Here is a 26,782-nt window from a genome sequence, read left to right on the forward strand (position 1 = left end):
AAATCAGTCAAGTTTGGTGAAGGAAAAATCATGTTTTGGATTCAGTATGGGCGCGTGCGAGATCTGCAGAGTGGATGGCAACATCCACTCTGACATTTATCAAGACATTTGTTCTGCCAGATAGCACTTCTTATCATACTTCAGCCTCCACTACTTCAAAGTTCCTGAAAGCAAAGAAGGTCAAGGTGCTCCATGATTGGCCAGCCTGTCTTCAGGCATGAACATTATTGAGCATGTCTAGGGTAAGAGGAAGCTGGAGGCATTGAAGATGAATCCAAAAAATCTTGATGATCTCTGGGAGTCCTGCAAGAACGCTTTCTTTGCCATTTCAGATGACTTTATTAATAAGTGATTTGAGTCATTGCAGAGATGTATGGATGCAGTCCTTCAAGCTCATGGGAGTTATACACAATATTAATTCTTTTTCCACTGCACCATGACTTTATATTCTATACTGTACATTATTTTCTGTTAAATGAGAAGACTTTTGTCTAAACAAAGTCAGGCCTTACTGTCCTAATTAAATAAATAAAAATCAAGACATGATCATATTTTATTTTGGTAAAATAAGTGTAATCTAGAGGCCTTTGCCTTTCATATCATCCCCTTCTGATACCAAATGATCAACTAGAAGAAAAGGTATTATTTGTTGTTCCTAAAACTTAGATAGGCGACAACATTTTGTCAGGTAGTGTAGATCAAGTGAATAAAGTGAAGAGTTAAGGGTGGAGGAGGGATGCCAAAAAAATAATTATTTTAGAGTAGATGTGAGTGGGTTGGATAGTTATACACACAATGTGCTAGTAAGATAATTAGCTAACAACCAAACCCCCCGCCCCCCAAAGATGGTGGTAAAGTGGTATATATTTCACATTTTAGATGACATTTGGATTACATTTAGATGATGTTTTAGGTTACATTTGTTTTACACTCTCAGAAAAAAATGGTATAATGTTGTACCAAAGAAGGTAGAAAACATTGTCACTGGGGCAGTACCTTTTTATGGAACAGAATTGTACCTTAAAACAAAGAAACAAATTTGTACCATTGCAGTTTGTAGCTTTAAGGACATGATTTGTACCATGGAAAACCAACATGTAACTTTGGTTTTTAAACCTGCAGATACAATTTTGTACCTTCATCAAAGATACAAATCTGATCCATGAAGGTACCACTACAGTGACAAGACACTTTGTACCTTAACAGTGTCAAATGTGTTCAAGAACTATTTAAAGGCGTTTTTCTATATCCAAAATGTGTCGATTTATTTTCAGTGAATATAAAACATCAAATACATTTAAACAATGTTTTTTTTTAAAGTTTCTTTTTGTGTAAGTGCACCTTTTCTATTTACAATAAAGAATAAAATTACTTTATCATAAATCAAAAGATCTATTTTTTTTGCTAAACATTTCTCAACACTTTTCACAAAAAATGTTACAGAAACACATTCTCCCATGTACAATATAAAAAAAATTCTAAAATTTTCACACAATACCTTTGTAATCAACATTAAAGTAGAAATAGAATTATGCAAAAGTACTGTAACGAGTTATGCACAGTGTTTGATTAGTTTTACAATACTAAAATGTCTGCATGAACACTTTGCATATGCAGGACTTTTGCCAGCTAAGGTGCCTAGTGGAAAGCAAACGCCAAAAGGTGCGAATATCAATAATGAAATATTTATAAGAAAATGCTTACCATGCCTATAGTTTTGTTTTGCCAGTTGTTTTGTGTTATAGAACTTAATAATTAATGTTATTGATGAATCATATTTAATATGGAAATTATTCATAAAATCACTTTGCCTTTCCAGTAATATTTATTTTCATAGATATTGTACTAAAGAAAGAGTTGTCCAACACTTATATACCTTTTTATGAGAACAGTTGTGTACCTTAATTTCAATTGTACCATAAAAGGTATAAGAGGTCTTTTCTTTTACAAAGGTACAAAACTGTTCCTTAAAAAACATTATTTGTATCAACGTGTACCTTATTTTCTGAGAGTGTACTTGTTGAGGTGCACAACTCTTTAAAAGACTGGAAATTTATTTCAACCACGCACACAATGCATTTTCTAAGCAATTTAGTAATTATACTTGTCAGTTCAACTTTCAGTCCAACTTTAATTTACAGATTGGCAAAAGAGTGCCTAATCTTATTGAATGGCTCAGGATTCAATTCTTATTGAATTTGTCTTCATACTATAATGTAAGACTTTTCAAAAGAAGGTTTGTTCTTAATCACACCCCTAAATGTGCCCATCATTGGGGACTTTAACAAATCTTATTAAAATAAACATACAAACATAAACACAAAAAAAAATCCCGAAAAATGTTGTAGATAAATATCGTGTTACTCAAGTAATTAAAGAACCCACAATAATTACTAAATCATCTAATAACTAAATAATTTACATTTAACAGGGAAAATAAAATATTCGCTTGACAAAGGTGAAATTGTTATATTATTCACTTTATTTTATATCAATAACAACATTCTTCTTTCTAATTGATCTAAGTTCCAATTTTTTTCTGTGACTTAACATTGAATTTCATCAAATTGATCAAGCAATGTGTAGAGATTAAAGGGATTTAATCTAAGAATTTTAACTGTACAATGGGTATACCCCAGCGATCAATTTTAGGCCATTTATTTTTTAGCTGGTAAATTAATTATCTCCCACAGCAATGTGAAGGCATGCAAGTGTAAATGTATGCTAAGAGCAACGTTATTATTACACATGAGAACTGCAGAGTCAACAGCTGATAAGTTAATGTCGTGATGGAAACAAATGTCAATCCCCCCAGGCAAATATATTTACAAATGGTAAAAAAGAATCTGGCTCTAAGTTTAACTACATGGGATTAACACTACTGTTTAAAAAAAACATTTAAAGAAAAATGTGAGAACTATAAAACATAAATTAATTAACTTAATTAACAGACAGACATTGTCTACCTAATGATGTAGACAATCATGCATGCTACAACTTTTTGGACTTGCTGGAAACAAGGAGAATCTGATATTTAACCACTAGAATTTCTTTAAAAGCAGATGTTAAAAACTCTTGATAAAAATCCACACCATTACTGTAGGGTGTTGGAGAAAGAAAGTTTGGATATTTTATTCTAATTTATGTATGGTTTATACATTTTTTAAAGATTTGGCCCCTGCAATGTATAAAATGGCAACAACAATGTTATAATTGTATATGGTCCCTTTTCATATAAAATGTAATAATATTAATAATAATGATGCACAAATGAGATTGTACAAATTTATATGAATTTAGTCACTAAATTAATCAATTTACCGATTGTGCTTTGAAATTCTGGAAAATAAGATTCCAGATTCCACATTCAGTTCTTCTGCATCATCTGCTCATATTTGTTCAAGTAATTCATTTAAAAAAAGTAATTCTAAAATAACAATTTTCAATTTTTCAATTTTCAACAAACTTCTTTCCCTTTCATAGCATAACCTGATTCTGCACAATACTTAGATTTTTAAAGCTTTATGAATGCTGCTGTCCATAATACAGTGCATCTGGAAAGTATTCATACCGTTTCACTTTTTCCACATTTTTTATGTTACAGCCTTATTCCAAAAAGGATTAAATTAATTTATTTCCTTAAAATTCTACACACAATACCATATAATGACAGTGTGAAAGAAAGATTTTTTGAAATTATTGCAAATTTATTGAAAATAAAAAACCTGAAAAATCACATGTAAATAAGTATTCACAGCCTTTGCCATGAAGCTCTAAATTGAGCTCAGGTACATTCTGTTTCCTCTGATCATTTTTGAGATGTTTCAGCAACTTCATTGGAGTTTGCCTGTGGTAAATTCAGTTGATTGGACATGATTTGAAAAGGCATACACCTGTCTATATAAGGTCCCAGGGTTGACAGTGCATGCCAAAGCACAAACCAAGCATGAAGACAAAGGAATCGTCTGTAGCACAGTGGCCTTCATCATCCATAAGTGGAAGATGTTTGGCACCACCAGGACTCTTCCTAGAGCTGGCCGGCCAGCTAAGTTGAGTGATCGGGGGAGAGGGGCCTTAGACAGGGAGGTGATCAATAACCCGATGGTTACTCAGTTTGAACTCCAGCATTCTTCTGTGGAGAGAGGAGAACCTTGCAGAAGGACAACCATCTGTGCAGCAATCCACCAATCAGGCCTGTATGGTAGAGTGGCCAGACGAAAGCCACTCCCCGCCTAGAATTTCCCAAAAGGCATCTGAAGGACTCTCAGACCAAAAGAAACAAAATTCTCTGGTCTGATGAGACTCAAATTAAAATCTTTTTAGAAATTTGAAACATTTTCAAAAAAACTTTTTTCACGTTGTCATTATGGCGTATTGTTTGTAGAATTTTGAAGAAATAAATGAATTTAATCCATTTTGGAATAAGGCTGTAACATGAAAAAATGTAGAAAAAGTGAAGCGCTATGAATACTTTCCGGATGCACTGTATATACAAACATGACATTGTACTGGTTAAGTATAAGTGCAAAACTCAAGGACTCACCCATACAGTATCCAGGTATGATATGTATTTCAAAAACAGCAACACTATTTCCCATTCCTCTGGTAGGTTTAGCCTCAAATAATAGCTAAATGTCAAAAAAGAAATAGTCAGGGTTATAACAGTTAAATACGAACCAGCTGTTGTCTATAGCCTAAAAACTCTCTAATTCATTATGATAGGGAACAATTAACTCATTTAGTGCCTCAATTAATCAAATACAGCCAGTTTCACACAGTATAACTTTAGTATAAATACAATATCAGAAAGTTTACATCATACGCTGCCAGTCAAAAGTAGCGTAATAGATCCCCTTTATTTCCAATCATAATTCATAACACTTGTTATTAAACAAAGTCAATCTCTATCCATCTGTTTACAAAGGCCATGTATTACGCTCAGTCTATCTTTCCAAAAGTTATGCCCAGAAACACAACATTACTATTAGCAGAGTAAAAGGTTACAAGTGTTTGTCTGATCGAGAGAGAGGTGTACTTTACAAAGCCCTCTTCTCTTCAACTCTGCTCCATTTCAACCCCCTTTAAACTAACAATCCTCTAGAAAACTATAAATAGTCCTGACTACATTATTTAGCTTACACAGCTCCCTTGTTTCCCTGCTTTGCATTGAAATGATACCTGGTAAGATCCGGAAATGTTACGGAGGTCCACACTTGCGATGAGCCAACTGTCTGAGGGTTTCTCTGCACTCCATAACATGTAGTCAAAGTTTTCCTCCTCGGATCGTAAGTGCAATTGAAGAGACCCTGAGCCTGAGATTTGATAGACCAGCCGCACACAGCTCCAGTCTCTGAGCTCCAGCTCCGGGCTCACCAGCACATGCTTCTCTTTTTCTCCAAAAGACAAGGATTCTGCTGTGATGAAGCGACCTGAAAGAAATATTTAAACGCTGATGAAAACACATGCAAAAATGCATGAATTATGTCACAAGTCTTTGAACAGAATATAAAACACTTTAAAAAGAACTCTAATGTGGATAATAATGTGGATGTTTAAACATTGAGCATTGTTATTTGTATTTAAGGCTGGGATACATGATTGGGAGTTCGCCAACCTGATTTCACCAAGTAGTCTTCCTGGATCAACATCTATGTTGATCCTGGATCAACATTCCAATCAGCCAATCAGAATTGAGGGATACGTTTACCATTTTTGTAAAGTTTAGGCTTACAGTTAGGTTTGTGCATTTTTACATGGTTGTTATGCAATTATTATTCCCCTCTGATTTTAGGAATAATTTACAGTTATGGTTGGGTTTAGAGGTAAGATATAGGTATGGATTACATTTTCGAACAAAAATGATGTCCCAGGATCAAAATAGATGATAATCTAGGATCGCATCATACTTGGCAAAACTATGACGTGCATTGGGAGTTTCTGAAAGTAAATCAAATAAATGTCCAGTCATAAGTGTGTCAGACAGAACCTGTGGACAGTTTTTGCTATTTTTGTGCAAAATTTATAAAAAAAATAAATAAATAAATTAAAAAAATTAAAACATGAAATAAAAAATAATACCTTTTAAATTTTAATTTATGGTTTACAATGCAAATCCAATTAGTTCTACGTGTTTGGTAAACAAAGGAAGTCTCTCAAATAATATATATCTAAAAGATTGAGATTTTGTAAGCAAATCATTTGCATATTAGTTAATAATATTACTGAATTGAATAGGAAAACTGAATATATATACATACTTACACACATTTGCATAAGTAAATGAACAGATTCAATGGTGAGCTAAACCATTCTGTGTGGATCTTTAAGTGTCACAGTCACCAGTGATCTAGCCCATGCAGATCGCTGGAGAGCTGCAAATCTGCCAGCAAAAGAACTACAAGCTCCAGTCATGCACCACTCACACACCTGGCGTAGATCCTGTCTGATTGCAAACACTCACAGCTGAAGCTGTTCAGAACTAATTACACAGACTATATATACACATCTCAAACACACTCATGTGGCAGAGTCTTGTTTATCTGTATCTGTGAACATTATAAGGCGTTTTCTTTTGCTTGTCTTGCCTTGCATGTCTGACCTTTGTTTTGTTTTGTTTGTTTTACGTTGCCTGCTGCCTGTACCACTCGCCTGTTACTTTGACTACGATTCTGGATTGCCTGTATACATCTGTTTGCTCCTGTGTTGACTTTTGCTTGCTCGACCTTCCCTGTTCAATAAACCTGCATTTGGATCCTCACCCCTGTTGTCAGCATCACTTAACGTTACAATAAGTAACAAAGAAAAAACTATTGATGTGCCCCTATTAGACAATGTTTTAAAGCATCCTAGTATTTTTAATAACCCTGCCTACAATATGTTTATTTCCATTGCACTTTGAAATGGCTAGTTTAAAAATTCTCTCTTTGTAAACCTCTTTTTTGGTCAAATGACTTAGTCAAGTCTATAGTTGGTTGACCTTTTACAGCATTATCATATCTGTATTTATGCTTCAGAGGCTACCTTGTAGATCTTGTAAACACAGTAATATGCAATGGCATCTGTTTTACCATATCAATTCTAGTAACTATCACCCGCTTCGAATGTTATCACTGGATTGAATGGTCGTTATCAGTGGTTATCAGCTGATAGAAATGGGCTCAGGAGGCTGTTATCATCCATCCACATGGTTAATCAGCTATACTAATACAGAAGACTCCAGATCTATTTTTTCATTACTGTGATGGTAGCGTTTAGGGTTGGTGTAGGGGTAGACGTTAATAAAATACAATTAATGGGAAATTTTATAAATATTATAAATATTTCTTGTTAACTTCTGGCCGCAGCCGTATGTGATCTATAGCTGATTAACAATGCGGATGAATGATAACAGCCTTTAGAACCCACCAGTAAGCGTAGAAGGCCCCTACTGGCCCATATCTATCAGCTGATAACCACTTATTATGCCCATTCAATCGAGTTATAACATTCGAATCGGCTATTCTCCTTTTTGAAGTGTTTGCTGAAGTATTTGCTTGTTTTTGCTTGTACAGTATTTGTTTGTTGAAGTATTTGCTTTCACATTCTGCAAATTTGTCAACATCTTTTTTTTTTTTTTGCAGATTTTTCAACCATATTTCAAATAGTTCAAAATCAGTTCTCAGCTACATTAAAAACTTCAAGAAAAGAAACATTTTTAAAACACATACAGGTACAGTATACTAAATTAATGTATGGTTTTCCCATTAAAAAAAAGAAAAAAATACCAGCTGTATTCTGTATCAGGTTCTCCGAAATGAACAGCTTATAAATCGCAGACTCACAGATTCCCATGAGAGAATGAATGGTTGATTTAACAGTGCATTTAATCCTCAGACTTCAACAGAACGAAAGTTTTCGAGCACTGAAATCAGTTACTTTCACATTTAAACAGTTTATTAAAGTTGAAATATTGGCTGTCATGCTTAAAGTAATCATATATGTTGTGAAAGTATCCAATTTCCTCTTGTTTAATTTGCATCAAAGCTCAACATGATGTAAGAGTGTGTTTTCTGCAGTATAAGTCAGTGATCTCAGATAGCTCCAGATGTCTGCATGATGATTCATTCCAGGTGCCAGATGAAAACTATGCATTTTTTCTTCTCTCTTGCAAAAACACTCTAATTGTGTCTACACTTTGCCCTGGCGCTGTTTTGGGATCTAAATTATATTTAGTCCATGAGCAAAAGTAGCAGTCATTAATCTCCCACTTTTGCAGTCATGAGAACAGCTTCGGAGGGCTGTGCTTAAAACGATGAAGTCATGTCTTTTGTATGGTCCACTGAATTTAGTCTCCATTTGATCAAATGATTCACAATGAACCACAATAAAAACTGCTTACAACACCTCTCATCATTGCATTAGAACAGTTACAAGGTGAAAATTCAGCTGAGCATTTTAAACTAGCATAAGGAAACATATAATCACAATGTAAGTCAAGAGGGTGAGAGCTGATGTCATTGACCACTGACCAGCAACAAAAGATACAGTTTCCAGCAATGTGCTTTTACAGTGATCCCGCAGAAGAAATGACTTTGGTTTTCCAAAGAAACTATTAGTTTTTACAATCGTTTTGCCACTAATTTCAGAACTCTGATGTCAACTTTCAAAACTCTAGACACAAAATTCACAACTATTGCCAAAATTGCACATTTTTGCTCTTAACTCTTTTTTCAAATGCCTGGATACAATACACACAAGTCAAATATACTTTTGTTCATTAAACTAAAATCACCTTTCCAATATAATACAATTAAACATCAAATTGATCCAATTTCAAAATGCAACTCAAACATTACATTTAAAATAAATGCGTATTCATTTACTTAACATGATGTTATTATCAACTGATAAAAGCACTCAAAATGATAAATAACTGTTGCATTACTCTTGATGCATGGAAACTGATGTGCAATATTAAATGTTTAGATGATGAAAGTTTTAGGATAGATCAAATGACATCAGTTACCACAGAATATGACCCAACTGGACTACATTATCTATAGATTTCATCTTTATTCATTCTTATTCCTTATTTATGGTTTCTTTGTTCCATGCACCACTTTTACAGACAATGTTTTCATATTTGACATTACTGTATCTAAGAAAGCCCAATCACAGCAGACCAATGTCAGGCATGGATTCACATTGACAGAAGGTTCTTTCCAAGATTTTTGAGTAATGAAAACACCACTGTGATGTAGAGGAGAACCTGTGACCAAATCCACAAGACCAGACTGATGGAAACACAGATCCCAAAATAGAAATCAGATATATAGAAATATATGCAAATTACATATGTGAAATAATAGTTCATTTGAATTTTACATATATAAAATATGTCAAATGTCAAAAAATATTGGCATTTTTTCAACTATTAGAATTACAAATATGTACATATGTTACCTAAATATATTATCTATTATGTTATATATTTTCCCCCTACAAATATATTACCTATAATATGTATAGATGTCCATATGGCTGTATATGGACACACACGCACGCACGCACGCGCACACACACACACACACACATACAGTACATACATATAAATATACATATATATATAAATAAATAATAATAAATAAATAATACATTTTACGTGCAACAAGAAAAAAATTACAGTAAACCTACATTATGATGTAATGAATAAAACTAGTTCAGTGTATCCACTGTCTGTACTGTTCCTTGTGTATAAACCATAATAAAACCTCTATCATATATTTTAACAACAATATCTAATGATTGTTAAAGATTGTTTATTGAAACGATGTGCATCTTGTGTGCTGGTGATCTGAAGTTGTGTTCCTGTAGTATTTGTATGATAAAAGGATTATGTGAACCAATGATCCTGCAAACGCAAGACTTCTTCAAACAAAAAAAAATGAGTTTTGATCACTGGAAAGCCTGTGTTAGAAGTAGTGACTGTCTAGAGTTTTGTGTCTAGAGTTTTGAAAATTGACATCAGGGTTCTGAAATTTTTTGGCAAAACAATTGAAAAAAAAAATGTAATTAAGAGTTCTTAAATGAAGCATGTTTTTATTTGTGTGAATAACATTTTAATAGTATGAAGAAGCTTTTTCCACTATAAAAAAATAACTTTTTTTTCTTTTTGGAACCGTTTACAGCTTGCAGACCTTTTACGTTTACAGACCTAAATTTTGGCTGTCAGTTGAAATCTAATACATACACTACCTGACAAAGGTCTTGTTGCCTATCCAAGTTTTAGGAACAACAAATAATAACTTGACTTCTAGTTGTTCATTTGGTATCAGAAGTGGCTTTTATGAAAGGCAAAGGCCTCTAGATTTCGCTTATTTTAGCAAAATAAAATATAATGATGTCTTGATTTTTAATTATTTAATTAGGACAGTAAGGTTTGACTTTGCTTAGACAAAAGTCCTGTCACTTACATTTTTTTTGCTTGCTTAAGCACAATTGTGAAATTAAGGCTCATTTAGTCAAAACACTACACACAATTTACACATCCACACACACACAAACAGCAAAACACATCAGAACTTTTGCAATATGAAACACTTCATCCAAAACTTTACAACACTTTAACAAAACACAATTTTAACACCGTGCAGAACACACACGCCTCATTCAATATAAATCTGTTTGCTTCATTTACACACTGCTGTAATCAATCTTAAACACTCGTATCATTTTTAACTGACTAATACTGGTATAATCAGGGTTTGAGAGGTATTGCTATAAAGTACATGAACATACTGTATTCACCAAACAGTGATAGACTGATATCTAAATATTGCCCTATCCTAACAAACCATACAACAATGTAAAACGTATTTATTCAACTTTCTGGTGATGTATACATTTCAATGTAAAAAAACAAATTCCATCCCCTGTCTCCTGTTTACCAATCTTCCTCCCTTTCGTGCTTCCTCTTCCATACTGCAACATTGGCTTATTTATTGGAGATTAATATTTATAGCTCCTGTAAAACATATTTATTGAAGACTACTATTTATAGCTATACTACTGTAAACATGTTTATTGAAGACTAATAGTCTATACCTATTGCTTTTTTATTGTGGTTACAGCTGATTGGTGTGTCTACAGTTTTGCAGCAGTGTGTGCGCACCTGATGGCTGTGTTTAACCAATGTTTCATGTGTGTGTTAATTTGAAGACCTTTGCTTTGAAATTGCAAGGAAATTCCATTATGAAAAGTTGTCCAAAAGCATCCAAGTGTGTTTAGTGATTTGCAAATCCCTGTGTGTAATGTTTTGCAAAAAGTGTGAAGCTGACAACGTGCTTACAGTTGTGCACATCTAGCCTTGTGTTTTGCTCCTTAAGTGTAAGGTAAAGTGCTAATTGGGGGAAAAATAAAGATAACTTGCGGACAGGTCAGAGTACATACATATGGGACAATAACAGTCAATAAATGAAGCAAGTATCATAGATATAAATAAAACAAATAGAAAGAAACCAGTCAGTGGTAAGGAGTGACAACACCTCTAGTAATGTATGATGGTAATAATGACAGTAAAAAGAAAGTAAGGACAACAGTAATCATAACTAACAACAACAACAATAATAATAAATCACAAGTACAACAACTAATACTACTACTACAGAAAATTACTAATGTTACAACTACTACTGCTGCTACTACAGCCACAACCACGACTACTACTACTACTACAATGTCTACTACTACTGATACTACTACAACAATGACTACTACTACTGATACTACTACAGCGTCTACTACAAGTGATACTGCTACAACATCTACTACTACTGATACTACTACAATAACGTCTACCTCTACTACTACTGATACTCCTACAGCAATGACTGCTATTACAACATCTACATCGACAACATCTACTACTTCTGATACTACTACACCAACAACGGCTACTACTACAACAACAACAACAACACCTCTACTACTTCTGATACCACTATACCAACGACATCTACTACTACAAAATCTACTACAACTACAATCGCTATTACTACAATGACTACTACTACTACTCCTACTACAACTACAGCAATCTGAATAATGACAATGGTAGAAATACGTGCAATAATGATAATGAGGAGGTAACAAATGTAAAAGTAACACTAGTAATGATAAGTGAGGAGGTGAGGGGAGGTACAATATAGAATATAAAGTCATGGTTCAGTGGAAGAGAATGAATATTGTGTATGACTCCCATGAGCTTGGAGGACTGCATTCATACATCTCTGCAATGACTCAAATCACCTATTAATAAAGTCACCTGGAATGGCAAAGAAAGCATTCTTGCAGGACTCCCAGAGTTCATCAAGATTCTTTGGATTCATCTTCAATGCTTCCTCCTTCATCTTACCCCAGACATGCTCAATAATGTTCATATCTGACTGGCTGGCCAATCCTGGAGCACCATGGCCTTATTTGCTTTCAGGAACTTTGATGTGGAGGCTGAAGTATGAGAAGGACTGCTATCCTGCTAAAGAATTTCCCCTCTCCTGTCGTTTGTAATGTATTAGGTAGCACAAATGTCTTGATACCTCAGTCTGGTTGTGTTGCCATCCACTCTGCAGATCTCTCACACGCCCCATACTGAATGTAACCCTGAACCATAATTTTTCCTTCACCAAACTTGACTGATTTCTAAACAAACCATTTGGGCTCCAACAGGTCTTCTGCAGTATTTGTGATGATTGGGATACAGATAATTAATCGGAAAAATCTACCTTCTGCCACTTTATCAAATTTATAAAAGTTGTTATTTGTTGCTCTTACGACTGGGATAAACGACAAGACTAAAAATAGTTTGAAAATCGACTGACTGCACTGCAAATAAATGCTTTCCTTACCAAATATCTAAAAATCTTTAAACCAAGAAGCATTTTCTAGAGAAGCAGAACATATTGTCCTTGCTTTAAGAAATAATATATCCCAAAATTAAATGAGGTTTTCCTTAAAACATGCAAAATAATTTGGTTAAGCAAAATGATTTTATGTCAAAACAAAAAAACAAGATTGTTTTGCTTACCCAATTAAGTAAGATTTTTTTTTTTTTGTTTTGCAGTGTAATCATCAAATAGACAGAAATGAACTATAATATGTTGAGTCTGTATAATCTGTTTCTATTTGATGACTATTCTGTTTTTGGATTATTGGTAGACATCTATTAGATTTTCAATGACATCCCAAATTTAGCCAAGACATTTATTTTTAGGCATCTATTAGACACAAAATTGCTTGGTTGGACCCTTTGAAGTGGACTGCACTTTGATCTGGAAAGTATGACAGACATGATTGTTTACTGTAACTTGAAGTGCCCTCCAGAGACTGACTAAAGCTCCTTTCACACCAATCACCATAACTATAATATAAATATAAGGAAAAAAATATATTTGCATCCACATTGATAAACAATAAAAATCTGTTTATTTTTAGTTTATGGTTTTCATTTGGCATTAAGCCCAGTGTGCTAAAAGCGCATCTGACCAGTGAATCTTTATTTAAAAATTTATTAATCTAATCAAAGAAATTTAGCAATCATTTTGAGTGTAATAGAATAAAAACTATTTTCTCCAGCATTTTCAATTTAGGGAACACCAAGACACCGAAACTAACACTAGATCCCCAGGGTACCTTTATTTTGATACTTCTGTATTGGCTAGCCTGGCTTGCATAATTCAATGTATTTTCATCATTATCACTTCACAATGTCATCTGTAGCATTAAACTGTCCAGGCCCTTTATATTTCAATGGATTCTGACCATCTGTCTGTGTTTTATCATTTATAATCTGAAAGTGATCCCAACGATACTGTTTCTTTATATCTTTATCGTTATAGCTGTGGTCTGTTGTTTTACATTCAGAAGAATTGTTAGAACTTTATTTTTATTGTTATCTTCATAGTTATCATGCTTTGTGTGTAAACAATGAATCTTGAGGCTTGTAATTTTCACAAAAGAAAATTGATGTGGTCATTAAAAATTATTTTTTTGCATTTTTTCTTAAAAAAAATGATATTCTGGATTTATTATAAAATATTGAGAAGATTTTGTTAATATAACTAAGATTTAAATTTCACTAATTTTTTTAAGCAAACTAGTGCAATTATTAAGCTTAATTTGAGAAACCAATTAAGCTAAAAATATTGAGGAAAGATGGCTTCACGTTTATTTTAAGAAAATTCACTCAATTATGTGGATTTGATTGATTGTTTGCATTTGAATCTCAACAACGGCAGTGATCAGATGACATTTTGAAGGAGCAGATCAACAGCGAGCAAGTTAAGAGGTAAGCATAAACAGTTAATAATTTTGTTGTCTTAAATAGCCTAAGCTCTTTCAGGAAAGACACATGCTGTTCAAGCTTGTTCAGGAGCTTAGTTTTTGCCATATGATGTATATAGGGATACACAGGTATTTTTAACCACCCTTTCCTATTTGAAATTGATTTGCTTGAATGTTCATTCTGAATTATATAATCAAATTGAACAAATTATTTGCATCGTAATATTTAACAATCGGGCAATAGTTAAGCAGGGTTAATGAACAACAGTGAGCTTGTTAAGTGGTAAATCTAATAGCTAATCTCTTAGCTAGCTATTCAATGGGGTTTATGTACAGCCAGTGCTTTTCCATTTCATAAGGTTCCTTTTACAGCATTGATGATGTAATGTAATGAACTGTGTTTATATATAATACTGTACATAAATACTAATATTTGTTTGCTTCATTTTTCAGATCAATGAAGAAAACATTCACAGAATTTTCCCACTAAAGAGGAGCAGTTTATTGAGGCAGATTTTGATAAAGAGAATGGGTGCCATACATCAGGTATTTTTAAGAATGTTATTTGTGTATTATTATTATGATTATTATTATTAGGCAATATTACCAATTTCTACACTTTTTTGCATCAGACCTCACATTAAATCAGGAATGAAACGAGAGATGTCGTCCTCTGTTGCTGGTCTATCTGTGTGAATAAGAGGAAGACCTCATACAGGAGTGCAATGTAAGTGTCTCAAACTGTTTCAGATATTTATGGTCTTCAGAAAACTGCATTTTATAATTTTGCATGCTTACAAAAAACAAATATAGCTGAAGCACTACATTGTTGAATTCACTATTCCTTGTATAAACATGGTTTGTTTTTATAAGTTTCTGTACACTAGTAAACATTTTAAACACCCTGTCCATTATAAGTCAAAATACTTGTGCACTTGTGTCGGTCAGCAATGTATTACTGAAGAAGAATTACTGTTCACAGAGATACAAAGAAATGGTTTATTTCCTTAATATATTTCCTTAATGTGTTTTAGTTAACCTTAAACATTTGAAATGTACTACTGCATAATTTCAATATAATAAATGTAATGTGTATTTTACAGTGTGGGAATGGACAGAGAATTGCTGTCTGCCAGAGGGATGACCAACCATGAGGACTTCTGCATTGTCTTGGAGGATAAGTGAGTCATGGCTGGCTTGGAAAATCTAGAATTGTTGAACTGGATTTATATAAATATTCCCCAAATTAAAATCACTTACAAAGAAACGTATATTAAGTTTCTGACACAAATTCACTGCTGCAACCTTTTGGGAAAATTTCACAGCATTGACTGATTGATTGTGTTGCTAATATTTTGAGCTTTTATACTGGTTTTATATGTTATGCAATACACAAATTCTGTCAAATTTTGTCTTAAATGTGACTATTCCTACAAAGGAAAGTTGACAGAACATTTTTTTAGTAAATAGCACATAAGATTTTTTACAGTGTAACTGGGCCTTCATCCCATTTGGAATGCAATGTATGCCATAGTGGACAACTCTTCCTGGCTAAGACACATAGCAGCCTGAATTTGAACTCATGGCTCTTTCTGGTCCCACCATCCATGTTGCTTTCTGTCCACTCCAACTGTCCAGTATAAATAAAGTCAAAACCTATAAATAAATTTAGAAACAAATATTGCAAATTTAGTCACCAAGAAGTCAAACTAGACAAAAAGCAACATCCCTTCCACCATGAAACAAACTAAGCAAATGAAAAAATAGACTCCAGACGCTTTTCACACACTAGACTATGGCAGATATCTAACAACAATCATGCAGTAATCCAATTAATTCCCAATGGACAAAATCAAATCCCACTTCATTTATAAACTGTATACATGTCTGAACATTGATAGAAAAATGTATGTAGTTTAATAGTCATTTTGGACTGTGAATGGGGCTGCAATTATTTAATTGGAGTGCTTGCCGTTAAATGGTTGCATTCTGTGAGCTCCTTATGATGTCTGCAGCTATTTTTACTACAATACAACTTAGAAAATAAAATACTGACACAATGTGACATTGTGTGACTATTTGTCATTCACTCATAATGAGCAGAAGGGATTCTTTTGCACTGAATTACTTCTTCAGCATGAAAATGTTGGAAAAACGATGTGGTCATAATGAAACTTGTGACTATCATTAACTATATTTTTGTTGGCTAACGAAGCCCACTTACATTTAAGGATTTAAAATATTAGTTAAATGTTGAGATGAACTCTGTGAATCTCTGCTATACATCTCCATGCCAAAATGACTTTTACAGCTGTCTGTATCTCCTTGGTTAACAAGGTTAACAGATCTGAAAGTTTAGTTCTTTCACATAATTTCTGTCTCTTTCTCAGCTTCTGTTGAAAATGTTTTGTTGTATTTAGCTGTATACAGTCAACAAAATTCTTGGTTGGGAGGCGTGAGTGTGACGAGTGTGATATTGCATTCATACAACAGTTTGACAGCATAATCGTGTATATAAAAAGAAAATCAAACACAAAGAGTCTAAAAATCCTTTTGTATGAGAAACTACATTCTTCTGCATTCATTCAAATCTGCAGCTGACCTCAGAACATTCATACATCATAAAAATCACTTTAGAGCTATTTGAGAGATTCTGTAGAGTAATATTGATACTATAGAGTAATATGATGACAAAACAGGTGATTTTAAAGAGCCCATATTATGGCTTTTTGAAAATGCCCTTCCATGTAGTGTGTCACACAGCTCTAAGTGAAGTGAAATATCCAGCTAAGGCTTAAATCTGTAAGTTTACAGTGTTTAAAACTATTGATTCATCTATAAAAGAGTCGACTCATAGTGCTTCAAACGAGTCGTCTTGATAACGAGTTATTAGGTGTTTCGCGATGACGCAGCTACGAAACACAAGTAGTTGCACGCGCAAGCCCGGGAGATTTGAAACCTGCGGCCCCGCCCACTAACAGAAAAAAGTCACACACACACACACACAGAGACACACACAGACATCGGTAGAATGAAGTCACGCTGTGCAGATGGAGATTATTGACAGTCTAATCAAAGATGAAACCTTAGCATATAGCCTAGCCTTGAGCAGATCGAGAGCCTCTGGAAACTACCTGCTTACAAAGAAGACTTCATCAGTTTGTTAAAGGAAGGATCGGTAAAGACTGTCAGAACAAGGATCAGTGGATCATGAATCAGTTTCTTCCCCCATTTCACCAGTGTAAGTACGTGCGATTAAAATTGTTGCCTCGTTTACTCTAGCTTGCAAATTATGCATTTAGTTGTGTTTTGTTACTTGTAACCGCGTGTGCTGTATCAGGTTAACTCTTTATATTCTCATATCGCGTGTAAAGCCACGTTGAAAACGCGACGCGTGCCGCTTTGTTTATGGATAGTCAGCTATGTGTGTGTGTGTAATGTGTGTGTGTGTGGCTCCTCTGAGGACGGTCGTTTGTGTGAGTGTCTCCTCTTAGGAGGTTGATGTGTGTGTGTGTGTGTGTCTCTGAATAGGGTAAAGCTCTAGGCAAAGGGTGATCAAAGGGACCCGTTTGTAAAATGAGGACCGGGGGGGTTAGGGTTGTATTTTAGGGTTGTAATCGCGGATGTAACTGAGGACGCGGAGGGGGAGGGAGGTGTCGCCGCCGCGCCGTCTCTATTCTGGACGCGCCGGCCCTGTGTGTGCGTGTGTGTAAAAAGAGCAAGTAGACTGCTAAGACATATCCTCGCCAGTTCTTGGACTTTTTGCTTGATAAAATAGTTAGTCGTCAGTATTTTCTAGTCCATCGTCTGTATTTACATTCACCCACTGGCAGCCAAAATCCACTGTGAAGCGTGTATGCACTGTGACTACTTTTAAATTGTTGATAATCTGCTGGGCATTTCACTCTGTCTCGCCCTGAAGCCTGTCAGTGTCGTCGACCAATCGCAGCAGCCTGTCATTGGTCCAATCAGCGCAGATTAGCTTCGCGCTGAGGACGGGTTTGGGTACAAATGAATCGCTGAACGATTCATATGGGAGTCGCTGGGATAATTAGGTAAAAATAAATGCATATTATAAGACCATCAAAGTGTTGTTTGACCTTGCATGCATATTAGACTGTTGTTGGAGACCCTTACAACCTAAATATGACCCTATTTCATCTATAATATGGGCTCTTTAATCATAGTTTAAGATTATAAGGCTGAACAGCATGAAATGCCACCAGTCTAAAGAAATTTCCCAGTACTTCCCTGTTGCAGTCGGGAGATATTTTTTCTCTGAAAAAGCCAAACCAGCGTAAATACTACCATATTACTGTTGTGTTTGTGATAAGGAAAAACACTAAACACATACGGGAATTTCTTCTTTCTTCCTTTGTACTGAACTAGTCTGCAGTAGCGAAAACAGGAGACTCATTAGAAACAAACAGATGGCCAACCAAAAAATAACACAGGGTTATACAAAGAGTGGCCAACACAAAATATATACATTCCTGATATGTGAGTCCCATCTCACACTCAATACACTACAAGTACTATTGTATTAATGCAGCCCTGAAACATAAAAAAGAGAGAGATCGACTTAAGACTGATTTATACTTCTGCGTCAACTGCACATGTATGCTATGGCGTAGCCTACGCGTGGTCGCATAGCCTTTGCAGTTGCCGTTGGCAACGCTGACCCGCACCTCACAAAGAATGTCACAACACCGCGTAGTGCAAGCTCTGTGATTGGTCAGCTTGGTAGCGCTGACGAGTGTGGACGGAGGGGAGAGTCGCGTGAACCCGATGCAGCGAGTGTTTACAAGCATGGAGTCCCGTGAAGGAGCTCCGGATAGAAACTGTTGTTTTGTTTCCCTTATGTTTAAAGTTGTTGCACGTCCACCGGTTCCCACATCAAAATTAGCGAGTTTGAGCCACTTGTACATTAAGGTAGGGTTCAGCAAAAAACAAAACACCAGCGAAGAAACTCGACACAGAGGAACATAAACACCTACTGCCAGCTAGCGTTTCTGAAGTGTTATTGCAGATAACACAGACCGCTCAGAATTATAAATGCACGGCTACGCACACTGCATGCGCCATGGGTCACGCCAATCCCTTGACGCAGAAGTATAGACCAGGCTTTAGAATGTCATTTATCAATTTTATAATGTTTTGATCAGCTGTTGTTTAAAATTATACTGATCTTTTCTCCTCTAAGTGCTTATTATGCGGTCTCTGTCACCATCTTGCTCTGCTCAATGACAGGCTAATGGCCACTGATGCGCTGTATCTAGTAAATTATTTTATATATGTATAGGCACTATCTTTATTAATAAACTGCATAGTTGCCATCTAAACAACTATATTTTCGGCTAAAAATGCCTCAACAGCACATTATGTTGTCTAACAGCAGCAATATTTGTCAAACTGTAGTTTATTGATCTGCTGTCACTCTTTGTTAGCAGAGTAATACACAAGAGTGAAGAGGTTGTATGAGTTCTGATATTGCAGAATATTGTACGGTTATCAGCAATATATATATATATATATATATATATATATATATATATATATATATATATATATATATATACATTTGCCCTAACTTATTGGGTTTTAGAGTACTCAGTATACAGACTACTGTATAAAGCCGTGGCTGGGCACATTGATAAATAGTAAGATAATAGATCATTAAGCATATAGTAAAGTGCTTCCATTTTCCTTAAAATAAGAAGTCTGTGTCTGCTGTGTTTCCACTACAAAGTCAATGTTGTCCAGGAAACCAAACAGAGACACACACTCGCTGCCCAGTCTTGTTTTATTGACCTGTGGGGAAAAATCACTTCACAAGCTCAAGGTTGAGACGGTTGTCAACCAGACAACTGCTCAGCGTGTGTTAACTGAATGACTCTTCTTTCATCATACTTTGGTTACAGTCATTCATACAGTCATCTCCTCTGTTTATTCCCTACAACAACTGTGCTCATCCAGTTGTTCACCAGCCATTATAAAGTTTGGCAAAGGACAGAAACAAGAAAATTAAGCGATGATAACAAAGCTTATTTTTAGAACAGAGTGAACAATACATAATGTGCTAAATTTGCCGAATGTAAAAAGAAGGTCAACTCAAAAGACAAGAAATATAAAATCTGTCCTGCAATGCCTCTTGTGAAATGGCAGATTAATGGCACATTAATCATAAAGGTAAATCCTTCATTTATGGCAATCCTTAGCAGTTGTGTCTTGTGTGAATAAGACCAACTGTACAGAGTTCATATGAAGTCCTGCCATGTATAGCAGGCTTACTCAATAGTGTCCAGATGTGCAACAATTAAGCACTAAACATGGAAATAAGATGACACTTACAAGCTCCGGATAAATAATCATGCATTTCAGAACGTCAATACTTCATAACGCATCTATTTAAGTTGCTGAATATTTCCAAAACCATATAATATTAGCAAGGCTGCATGGTATTGAGCTGGTGTGTATATATTTTGGCTGACTGAATCATGAGGCAGACAAGGGTCTATGCCAAATCAGCTTGTGCAGTTTACTTATGAACACAAAAATAGAAAACAATACAGAGTAGTAGATTTTGTTTCTGCTCTGATAACTGCAAAACTATACAGAACACATTGGGTTTGCTTTCTACATCAAGTAAGCAATACTTGTAATTTCCAAGTTGTCCACTTGTGATTGTATCAACAAAAATGCTAGTGGGTAAATAAGAGCTACCTAAGGATGTAAGTTTCTTTTGTTGCCCCTCAATTAAATTCAGGATTTTAAAGTTGTGTTGCTTTTTGTTATTTTGTTGTTTAAAAATGGTCTGAAAATGCTAGAAATGTTTATGTGGTGTCACTGTGAGTAAAAACTAAGAAATCAAAATTGATGTTTTGACATTTAAGAGGTCACTGTATAGTTTTCGAATTTGAAAGTTTCTTGTTAGATGTAACAAGACTTTTTTTTTAACGGGACTTTTACCGAAGCCAGTCTGCCAAAGTGACGAGTTGTGAAATTAACCCCTTTATTATGTAATAGTTTGGCTAAACTTGGTCTGTGTAGAAAAAGATCACTGCTTCAATATCACGGACTGTTTAGTGGGTACAGTAAATGACAGAAACCGTATGATAAAGATGCTTCAAAGGTGCTATTTTGAGGAAAAACCAGCACAGGCTCATTGTGGATACGTACCCCTGTCTACATTTCTGAAGAGCGCAAATTATGTAGCCAGAGGTACAGTACGTATGGCTGCATTTCGTCTTTAAATAAATGATATGGGGCGATATGACACTGCCGAGGACTTCGGTTCCTTTTCTGTACCAGCTGACTGGTACCAGTTTGCATAGTAGTTCGCTGGATATGTCGGCGGATTTGTGATACGAACTGGGTTGACTGCAAGAAAGGGGTTTGAGTTTGGTGAAGAATGGTTCCAGAAACCAGGTAAAAGATAAATAAATAAACAACAAGCTGAAAAAGACTTGCGGCCGCGATGGTTTTTCCTTTTCTAGATTGCTTTTGAAAACACTATTATTTGGGTTTAGAGAAGGGGGTGTGTGGGTCAATCAGTGAGTCAGTCAGTCGACAGCAAGCTGACCTGGTCAGCTGAAGTGTATATTGAGAGAAGATTTACGAGAGAAGAAATTTGAGATCATCAAAAAGTTTACACAGCGGCCTCTGGTGGAACATTTCAGAAAAATTTTATTATTCAGTTTTATACCCATGTTTGACAAATAGTTGTTAAAGATGCCATATTCACTTTATTCTTCGCATACAAGCGGGCACAGCCATTTGAATCTTTTTGGCCTTAGACTTCGGTCTCATTCACTCCCATTCATTTTTAGATGTTAAAAACAGCTCGTTATGCTGCTTGATGTAAACTGATATTTTCTTATTACTTTATTCTCTTTTGTCTGTATAGTCATGCAGACACTTGTTTGTATAGCAAGTAGTTTGACCCTTTTCTGCCGTTTATTATTCCTAGTCATTTCTACCATAGGCAACTGTATCTGAAGTTATAAAACAATAGCAAAAACAAGCACACTTCTGCATTGAAGAATAAGGTCAATTGTGCATTGGCACATTTTGTTTAAATTATTCTCTGATATATACATAGATGGCATATGGCTTAGGTAAGTGCAAAAATCAAGTTTTTCAAACTCATTTAGGCCATGTCCACATGTACATGGGTATTTTCATTTAAAAACAAATGTTTTCCTCGTCCACATGAAAACACAAAAATACACTGTGATGCATTTTACTGACAGAGATGAAAAAACAAAAGTAACTGACAGAGGTGAAAAAACAAAAGTAACTGACAGAGATGAAAAAACAAAAGTAACTGACAGAGATGAAAAAACAAAAGTAACTGACAGAGATGAAAAAACAAAAGTAACTGACAGAGATGAAAAAACAAAAGTAACTGACAGAGATGAAAAAACAAAAGTAACTGACAGAGATGAAAAAACAAAAGTTACTGACAGAGATGAAAAAACAAAAGTAACTGACAGAGATGAAAAAACAAAAGTTACTGACAGAGATGAAAAAACAAAAGTAACTGACAGAGATGAAAAAACAAAAGTAACTGACAGAGATGAAAAAACAAAAGTAACTGACAGAGATGAAAAACAGTGAGTGTGTCGTTTGAGTGGGGGGTGGGGGAATGTCGTGGACGAAAGTGAAGAGCAGGGCGGGGCGGGGGTGCGTGTGAGGAGAGGGATCGGTAAAATGAGCACAAATTAAGCCCTGGTTTAAAGTTATATTTTATGGGTGTTATGCGTATGTAAACACAGGTAGGAATTAATATAACCACCATGTAAAAAATTAGTTTTATGAAGATTTTTGACATCCTTTCACTTTAGAAAAATCACAGTAAAGGGCTAATTGATATGACACAATGCATAAAAGTGCAATAAACACTTATTCAGCAGTGTACATGCGCTGAATAGACTTAAGGCTGGTTTATACTTCTATGTCGAGTGATCGGCGTGCCCGCGCGTAGTCATGCATTTATACTTTTGTGTGCTGTTTGTGTTGCTCTGCAATAACACTTCTATAACACAAGCTGGTGGTAGGTTTTTATGTTCTTCTGTGTCGAGTTTCTTCGCAGGTGTTTTGTTTTTTCTGAACACTACAAGTAGCTTAAACTCCCTCATTCAGATGCAGGAACCGGCAGACAAGCAACAACATTTATCATAAGGTAAACAGAAAACTGAAGTCTCCATCTGGAGCTCCTTCATGGGAATCGACACTTGCAAACGCTTGCTCTATAAGGCTCGCAGCTCTCAGCACTGCCCACACTCGGCACAGCTACCAAGCCGACCAATCACAGAGCTTGTGCTATGCGTCATTGTGACGTGTAGTTACATTTTTTGAGAGGTGCACGTCACCTTCAGAGTCAGCGTTGGCGTCAGCGCGAAGGCTGCACCGGACCATACGCATGTGCTAAATGCAGGAGTATAAATCGATAATTGATCTTTCCCAAAGTGTGCTTTCTAATGAGCTGTAAATGGATAAAATGCTGTTCCACTGACTTACATCTGAGCTATACTATAATAAGAATCTCACATAAGAAATGTAACAAAATGTGTTAAACTTAGAAAATAAAGGAAAGATATAGTTGCAGTCTTTCCATACTAAAGTCTTATTATTCAGCTATGCCAAGGTATATCTAGCTACTCATTTCTGCGGCACTATAAAGAAATGCACTCAAGGTATGACGTAACTGTGTGAGACCATGTAGATACTGCCACCAAATGAAATTGTAACATTTTTTTCAACAAATTCCTGGCAACAGTCCTTTTAAAACGACTGTAAATGTCAGCTGAGATGCTAAACAAATCTATGTGTGATACACATTTTAAACAGCAGGGGCAATACAGACATATTCTACGGCTTTGTATGTGAGAACAAAGACAGCCAGCTAGCTTGCGTTAAACATTGGCAAGGAGGCAGCAAGTGTAGATGCAAATTTTGAGCACATCCTATTCTTATTTAAATCAAATATAAAGATATATAACATTATGAGACTCTTTATAATGCATGTATCAGAGAGCCGCTGTCAACATGGAGGTGTGTAATTGCTTTTGAATGCACACTCTCTTTTACTTTCATATTCAACTTCAGAACATAGAAAGATGTGCTAAACACATTTTACAAGCAAGTATTTTATTCATGGTTTCCATAACATATCATATTCTTTTTTAGTCATCTTTCCTTCATGTAAAAAACAGACTCTGCTGCTTTGCTGAAGATGCTATATAGATCAAAGCCGATTCAAAACAGAAAAATTAATTTATTTCTATTTAAATTTGAATTCATCCATTCATTTATACATTAAACGAAACTGTGATTGAACATTGTTTAATTATGAGTGCTGAAGCAAGACAGTCAGCATGCAGAGATCTCAGCTTCCAGTTTCCTACAGAAAAAAATGCTGATATTTCTTATATGAACAAACACTGAAAGCAAAAGCACACGCAAAGTCTTTGTTAATGTGAAGAAATCACTTTTATTGGTATTTTAGATTGATTGATTAATTAGAGGTGATGCGGTGGTGCAGTGGGTAGCATGATCGCCTCACAGCAAGAAGGTTGCTGGTTCGAGCCTCGGCTTGGTCAGTTGGCATTTCTGTGTGGAGTTTGCATTATTTGCATGTTCTCCCCGTGTGCGTTTGGGTTTCCTCCGGGTGTTTCGGTTCAAAGACATGTGGTACAGGTGAATTGGGTATGCTAAAATTGACCGTAGTGTATGAGTGTGTGTGTGAATGAGTGTGTATGGATGTTTCCCAGTGATGGGTTGCAGCTAGAAGGGCATACGCTGCGTAAAACATTTGCTGGATAAATTGGTGGTTTAATCCGCTGTGGCGACCCCAGAATAATAAAGGGACTAAGGTGAAAAGAAAATTAATGATTTATTAGATAGATTTAGGACCAACAATTTAATTCATGAAACTGGCTTGACATGAGCATACCCTATATTTTGGGTTTAAATTTTAAGTGTTCAGAAGGGGGAATCAGATTCTAGCCCATAATACAACTTTAACTAAATCGCAAATGTAGGCTGCAAAATTGATAGCGCCACCTACTGTCTGACGCACGTAGGATTCCTGCAATGAATTATTTTGGAACCATATTCAAGCAACAATTTGTTCAGTTTGACAGTTTTATGCCATAAAAGTTAACGAAACTAGTACTAATAAAAGTGCCATGACCGATAGTAAATAAGAGCGTTTCTCATACCTTCATCGTTGATGGTCCAGGCAGCATAAGCAGGGTCAGACGTGTAGCCGCAGCTGTCCGCCTCGAAAGTGCAGGAGCCCCGCAAAAGCTGCGTCTGAGACCGCGCTACAAGAGCCACAGCTGAGGAGACAGAACCTCACATTATTAACGTCAAACTATAACGCTTTAACGGGACTAACATAGCATCCACAGTGCTCTGTTAGCGGATGCAAATGTTCAAAGTTTATTCAGCAACGAAAAATTCGACAGTGTGGTAGAAGAAGGAATTAAACCTGCACAAATGCATAAAAACATGCAAGCAAACAACTGCATTAAGTAATGCAATCAAACAATTATATCAAGTGATGACCTACCAAGAAGAGTTATCAGATGAAGGAAACTCATGGCTGAAATTGCAGGGATGCTGGAGTGGAAGAGCGGCGGTCCGCTAACGCAGATTGCGTACGGCAGCAGACGCACAGCGCATTGAAGCCACACCGCTGAACTCACTCTCCATGCTGTGAGTCTGGCAGACGGTAGGAGGAGGGAGTGGTTCTTGAGGTTTCTATTTCAGAACAGGCAGCGGTGATGGATCTCATTTAGGTAAGGAGTTTACCGCTATGTAAACGTCTGACAGAAATGACATACTTCTTGCTCATCGCAGACAGAAGATTTAATCAGATTGATTACAGTGAATCACCTACAATGACCAAAACACTAACAAAAACTCGACTGTCATTAAAACAATTGCCAACAAAGCAACACAAATTTCTTTTTTTTTTTTTAACTGGCATCCCCAGGCTATATTAATATGCATATTTTTAAAAGTCTCACTATATATATATTGAAGTCAGAATTATTAGCCCCCATTTGATTTTTATTATTATTTTTTTTAAATATTTCCCAAATTATGTTTAACAGAGCAAGGGAATTTTCACAGCATGCCTGATAATGTTTTATTATATTCTGGAGAAAGTCTTATGTGTTTTATTTTGGCTAAAATAAACGCAGTTTTTAATTTTTTTTAAACTATTTTAAGATCAAATTTATTAGCCCTTTTAAGCTATATTTTTTTCCGATAGTCTACAGCACAAACCCTCGTTATACAATGACTTGTCTAATTACCCTAACCTGCCTAGTTAACGTAATTAACATAGTTAAGCATTTAAATGTCACTTTAAGCTGTATAGAAGTGTCTTGAAAAATATCTAATCAAATATTATTCATCAAGGCAAAAATAAATTTAATCAGTCATTAGAAAT

The 26,782-nt window shown here is 35.4% G+C and overlaps 1 protein-coding gene across 2 annotated transcripts in view; it reads right to left on the reverse strand.

Moving 5' to 3' along the window:
* The window catches only part of mamdc2a (MAM domain containing 2a), a 65,374-nt gene extending 39,354 nt beyond the window's left edge, over window positions 1-26,020 (reverse strand). The window contains exons 1-4 of one of the 2 annotated variants that reach the window (XM_056458518.1): window positions 25,895-26,019; window positions 25,542-25,661; window positions 5,179-5,429; window positions 4,544-4,628 (exon numbers count right to left, since the gene is read on the reverse strand). In XM_056458518.1, coding sequence (XP_056314493.1) covers window positions 4,544-4,628; window positions 5,179-5,429; window positions 25,542-25,661; window positions 25,895-25,925 — 487 coding nt within the window. In that variant the 5' untranslated portion in view covers window positions 25,926-26,019. Of the gene's footprint in view, window positions 1-4,543; window positions 4,629-5,178; window positions 5,430-25,541; window positions 25,662-25,894 lie in introns of both variants that reach the window. The other variant, XM_056458519.1, reaches the window with a different exon arrangement.
* Window positions 26,021-26,782: the final 762 nt, after the last annotated feature.

This window comes from Danio aesculapii, chromosome 5, assembly GCF_903798145.1.
Source record: "Danio aesculapii chromosome 5, fDanAes4.1, whole genome shotgun sequence".
NCBI lineage: Eukaryota > Metazoa > Chordata > Actinopteri > Cypriniformes > Danionidae > Danio > Danio aesculapii.